Source organism: Impatiens glandulifera, chromosome 1 (genome assembly GCF_907164915.1).
Source record: "Impatiens glandulifera chromosome 1, dImpGla2.1, whole genome shotgun sequence".
Taxonomy (NCBI): domain Eukaryota; kingdom Viridiplantae; phylum Streptophyta; class Magnoliopsida; order Ericales; family Balsaminaceae; genus Impatiens; species Impatiens glandulifera.
The window spans coordinates 93,785,130-93,791,579 of NC_061862.1; the positions used below are offsets into that span (position 1 = coordinate 93,785,130).

The 6,450-nt window shown below is 27.2% G+C and overlaps 1 protein-coding gene across 1 annotated transcript; it reads left to right on the forward strand.

Moving 5' to 3' along the window:
• The first annotated feature begins 2,438 nt into the window (after positions 1-2,438).
• On the forward strand, positions 2,439-4,041 carry LOC124922329 (ervatamin-B-like). The gene is made up of 4 exons (XM_047463061.1): positions 2,439-2,919; positions 3,105-3,340; positions 3,414-3,551; positions 3,628-4,041. Exons 1-4 carry the CDS (start codon positions 2,439-2,441, stop codon positions 3,877-3,879), a joined length of 1,107 nt encoding a protein of 368 aa, XP_047319017.1. The 3' UTR covers positions 3,880-4,041.
• The last annotated feature ends 2,409 nt before the right edge of the window (positions 4,042-6,450 follow it).

Sequence of the window (6,450 nt, forward strand, 5' to 3'; positions counted from 1 at the left end):
AAATTCCCGAGAGATTGGAAAATGACTTCAAAATATTTATGGGATATTTTCCAAACAAATATTTTAACCAAAGTTCGTTTGGCGTATATTTCTAAACCCTAATACCCTTAAAAATGACTGATATTCTTCAGGTATACTCTTTCCTATTAATTATTAGCAACATGTACCAATATTTAAATATTGTTGTTTCAATATTTTAAATAATGTTAAAACTTAAAAGTATGACTAAGACCGGAAGAATAATCGGTTAAAACTCAAACGTTATACAACCGATTTTCAAAAGTGAAGTTTATAAAGTAGATACCGGTTTTAATGGGTACGTGAGACATAGCGCGAAAGCCCCCCTTTCCCAAGTATCACCAAACTTCGATTCAAATGAAACTGTTGTAAAATACATTTGTACACGTACACCATTTTTTATTGATTTTTATAAAATCAATTAGCGACTTTATTTTCAAATAAATAATATTTTCTTAAATTAATTATATTTGATTAATTTAAACTAGATCTCATAATAATTAAATTGTCATTTGATTTATCACAAATCCCTAGATTATTAAAATTTGAATAAAATTAATTATTTTTACATAATTGATTTTAAAAGATGCCATGTACTCTCAAAATCTTTTAAAAGTAATGTGCCACATGTCCACATGCGCTGCTGCGGGATTCCAGGGGTTACAATTATGTTTTGGAATTTTTAATAAGTATGATTGTTTCATATTCTTATTTTGAAATATCATGTTTTAAATGTTGAATATGTATGAAAATTTGATATTTTTATTTTGAAAATAAATTTTGGTTTAAGTTCGAGCTTGAGTTTGAAAATTTAATTTTAGTTCAAATTTTTTTAGTTGAGCTGAGCTGGTAGGTAAATAGTCAAGTCAAGGCTCAAATTTATAAACTCGTTTAAGTCGAGCTAATAAATACTAAATTGAGTCGCGCTCGAGCTCAAGATGGTTTGAGCTCGACTCGACTCGACTCATTTGCAGCCCTAGTATTGAATATGTCATTTTTAAGATTTCAGCAAGTGAAATTAAAAAATAATAATTATTTAATACAATTAAATTTTTTTAAATAGTGTTGGTCTATGAAAGCAAAATATAACATTTAATTTCCATAAAATATATATTAAATTAAAAAACTTAGACTATGAAGTTTAGAGATTGTGTTCCTCAAATTTAACCAAAAAAAAAAAATATAAAATAGTATAAAGTTATTAGACAGGTCAATTTGTAAATTTGATTTTATTAGAGTAATATTCAAAAAGTTATTGATGTTTATAAATGTAAACAATAATTTCATTAAAAAATATTAGTTTATTCAAAACATTATTTTTATGTAAAATATATCTTCCAAATGACTGATTTCCAATTCTAATGAAGAATCATAAAAGGAGTGTTTCTTATTGCACAAGTGTAATAACAAACAATGTAAAAACTTAAATTTGGCAAAACAATAACATCAATTTTTTTTTAAAATTTAAAACTTTTTTGAATAAATTTTGTAAACACATGTGATAATTGTATACCATGAAAAAAAAAGTTTAAAAAGGCAAAAACAAATTAAGAAACAAAAATAGAATTAATTAGTTTGAAGGATTACAAGAAAAACAATAATGTATTTACATAAATTCATAAGTTTGTTAGATCTCATATCAGAAATTGTCATTATATCTGTGAATAGTTTTAATAACATACTTTTAATTGTTAAATGTTTTTCGATTTATTTTCGATAATATATATATATATATATATATATATATATATATATATATATATATATATATATATATATATATATATATATATATATATGGATAGAGATCTATCTTGTAAGCCTGATTTTAACCATCCCAATCATTTCCTCACAATATCGACCGACGATTATATCCAACCTAACTTATTATATTTGATAAAATTCCATAAAAGTAGTTTATATATTTGCGATATTGTGACAATGTAGAAACATATGAGAAGACGTCACCACCTCCTTATTTATGACATACGACAATCACTCACAATAATTTATTGTTATTTTTATATTTTTTATATTGAAAAATTAATCCTAATAAATAAATAAAATACAACCAAAATATATTAAGATCAATTAATAAAAAAAATTATAAAAAGTTTTAATATCAAATAATGTTTAATTTATTTTATTCAATCTTTTTTACTAAATGTCAAATCATCATTTTAATTTTATTTTTGATAATTATGATTGTTAAATTTTAAGTAATTATTTAATGATAATTATTATAAAAAACAAATTAGACTATTCTAGTAACTCAAATATAAATAAAAAAATCAATAAGAAGATAGGATAATCTAATAATGATTGAATAAAATATTTTCTTAAATATTTAAATAATAAATATATTCATCTATAAATTAATCCTCATTTTATATCCTTGAGACTCACACCATTAATTAAACATGACTACTCCGGCCACCACCATCTTCCTCCTCCTCCTAGTCCTCTTCTCCGCCTCCCTGAGCCTCATGCTGGCGGACATGTCCATCGTCGAATATGATAACAATTACCTCTCAAAATCCAGAACCGACGAAGAAATGATGAATATTTACAAAAAGTGGATGGTAGAGAATGGAAAAGTGTACAACGGAATTGAGGAATTCGAAAAGCGTTTCAACATTTTTAAGGATAATTTGGTCTTCATAGATGATCATAACTCCGAGAACCGGACCTACAAGGTTGGATTGAACGTGTTTTCTGATCTGACCGATGAAGAGTACCGATCATACTACCTCGGCTTGAAATATGATGCCGATCTCCAATCTGTTCAGTCAGAGATTGACAGCCAAAGGTATGCTGCGTCCTCAGATGAAATTCTCCCGGAGTTTGTTGATTGGAGGACAAAAGGCGCCGTCTCACCTATTAGGAACCAGGGAAAATGCGGTAAGATTTTCAATTATTTAGATTTGTCTAGTACCTAATTCGTTACATTAATTCACTTAGTTCAGGCTAAATTTTATTTTTAGAAAAAAACAAAATAAAAACAAAAAGTACTTGTAATTTAATAGTTTTAGAACATTTTGAATTCATAGATTTTGATCTTCTTTATGTTGTTTTATAAATATCAGCAAGTTGTTGGGCTTTCTCGGCGATTGCAACTGTGGAAAGTATCAACAAGATAGCGACGGGACAGCTGATTGATTTGTCGGAGCAAGAACTTATTGACTGCGACCGAAGTGCCAACATCGGCTGCAAAACCGGGCTCATGGTTGACGCATTCAAATTCATTATTAGAAACGGTGGTATAGACACCGAGAAAGACTATCCTTATATAGAGGCCGATGGCACCTGCAATTTCACTAAGGTTATCGTGAGTTTGACTTTGGGGCTTGTTAATTTTTATAAGTCTACTCATTTTGTTGATTGATTGATTGCAGATGAAATCAAAGGTGGTGAGCATAGACGGTTATGAAAAAGTACCACGCAACGAAAATAGTTTAAAGAAAGCTGTCGCGCACCAGCCCATCAGCGTTGGCATTGAGGCCTATGGCAAGGCATTCAAAAACTATGTCTCGGTAAGTAGTCATAATTGAAAAGTTGTGGAAGTGAATATTATAAGTGAATATTTTGTGATTGTTTTGGTTATGGAAGGGTATTTTCACGGGAAACTGCAGAACCATCCTAGATCATGCAGTGGTGGTGGTGGGATATGGAAGTGAGAACGGAGTTGATTATTGGATAGTGAGGAATTCATGGGGATCGAATTGGGGTGAAAGAGGATATATGAGGATCAAGCGGAACGATGTTCCTGGCGGTATAGGACCAGGGAAATGTGGCATAGCAATGCTTGCCTCTTATCCCAAAAAAAAACGGAAATGCCGGAGTCGGAGACGGTATCGTTAGTACTGCATGAACGTATCATTTCAAATATAAAGTACTGCATTCTAAGTTAAAATAAGGCGGAGGCCATCACTTCTTTTGTTTGTGTGTTTTTATAGTATGTTTTATTAATAATTTTATTAATTGTGTTATTTGGTTTTATAAGGAATTGAATCTATTTAAATATTTCAACAATCACAATTTATTACTTTATGATAAAGAAATCATAAATATTTTAGAAAATGATTTTATAAATCTAGTTGTCGTTGATATATAATATGTGCTAACAATTTTGTGTGAGAAAAAAAAAAACCAAAAAATTTGTTATTTTAAGAGATAACTTTTTTATTTGATGTTTTATTCTTTTATTCATTCTTTTTATTTATAAATATGGATTGACATTAAAAAAAATATTTAAGAAAAATATTATATTTATCAATAAAAACTCACTGACATACACATTTAAGTGACAATAGTCTAAACTTATGAATAATAAAATTTTAATTATATTATAAATTATTTTTAATAAATTATAAAATGAATTTAAATAATTAAAAGAATATAAAAAAGAGATGGAGATGAGAGAGAAGAAATTTGAGAGGAAAAATATATAATATTTATTTAAGATTAAAGAGAAACGTTGAAACAGTTAAGATTGAAAGGCTAGCATATGTACCCAATTTAAATAATATATATATATATAAGATAAACTTGTAAGAGTAAGTATAACACATATGTGTGAACAAAATTGTTATTTTTATAAGGTATATTTCGATTTCAATCCAATAAATTATTTGATCTCACAGTTGCATTACATTTTGTTCATGATATATATATGATGTAATTGAAATCTCTATAATATGTGAGTAGGGTACGATAGGGTATGCTTGACTCGGATAGGGTAGGTTAAAGAGGAAAATGTGAATCTATGTGTGTGAATATGTGGTAAGATTCTACATCATCTAACATAAATAATGAATTTACCGAGTACATATATTATCTTCACTACTGTCTCATCTATCATTTTGTACATTTACCGTTTTGACAAATTTTACACAAATTTTAAAAGCTTTAGTAATATGATAAAAAAAAAACACAAATACAAATTACATAAACATTTAATTATAAAATGGCTCCCCAAAGGTTCCAATTCAAGTCTTACACTTTAAGCTTAACATTTCCAGCAACTATTATATGATTCGCTTTTAAAGCCTACAAGTCTTTTTAACATCAAAATATTTATTGAAGGTAGGCAGTAGATTATTTACAAGTTTACTTTATTCTTTATTGCTTGTAAATTTTATAAAAATACTCAATTTTTATCTCCTCAAATTTTAAATTGTTTATCATTTGATATTAATTATTTTATTATAGAAAAAGAAAATAAAACTCATCATGGCTCAAACTAGAATAAAAAAGTATTATAATAATGAAATATATTAAAACTATATAAATTTTTTTACAAAATAAATTAAATCAATCACTTTCATGCATAATTTACGGAGATAGAAAGATTGAATCAACAATTGAAGGACAAGGGGAAAAGGAAATATCAAGCTTGAACGAGATCATCCTTGGTCTTGAAACAATATTGACTCTAAACCTAAGTCAAGACATAGATAGCTTACGCCATATGGTCATTAATTTGTTGCTCCATTTTGTTTTGTTTTTGCATTATAATAGTTACTTGACTACTATTTCCTTTCGTTTTAACTTAAGCTTGACAATGTACTATATCTATTGTTTACATTTGGAGTAAATTTATGATTTTTGCTAGTTTTTTTTCTTCTTCTTCTTGTAAGTGTCAATTATTTTTTGGGGTCCAATTTAATTTTCGTGTTAATATATCATTTGCTAACAATAACTCAGAATCCTTTAAGTAGCTCAAATTTGTTTTCACAGATTACTTCTGTTGTGATATTTTCAAAGTCTCATGTTTATATATAATCAAGTTATTTTTTAAAAGTAGTATATCATCTAAATTATTATTGGAAAGAGTTATTTACATAAATGATGTTTGGAAACAAATTAGAATAGACATGGTTAGAAAATAAATAAAAAAATATTCATGAATAGAATTATTGTGTAAGAGTGTTTGTAATGATATTGAAATTATATGAAAGGTTAAAAAGTTTGAACTTAGGGGAGGGGAGCGGGTTAAAATGATTAGAAGATCATAATTTAAATTGTGATAAATTAAATTATATTGCGTAAGCGTCCCCTAATTCACCTTCTTTTAATATTTTCTTTTCCTTTATTCTTTTATTTCCTTAGAATTAAATGGTTCTTTCAATTCAATTGATGAGTACGTCAATTTTCTTTCTCTGATGGGACGATGAAATGACCCTACCTTAATTTAGAGACCGTTAACATTACAAAAGAATCAACATGTCAGTTATTTTAATTTGGTTATTTCTAATTTTTTTGGAAAAACGACTTAGCGTCATTTCATTAAAAATTCCTCAAAACGGGAAAAAAATATGAGTTTAAGAGATAATTCTTGACAGACTTAAAAAGATTTTGAAGTCGTAACATTCTGAATAAAAAGTAAAAACCTAAAAACGTAAATGAATTATCTGATTACAATGCTTTCAA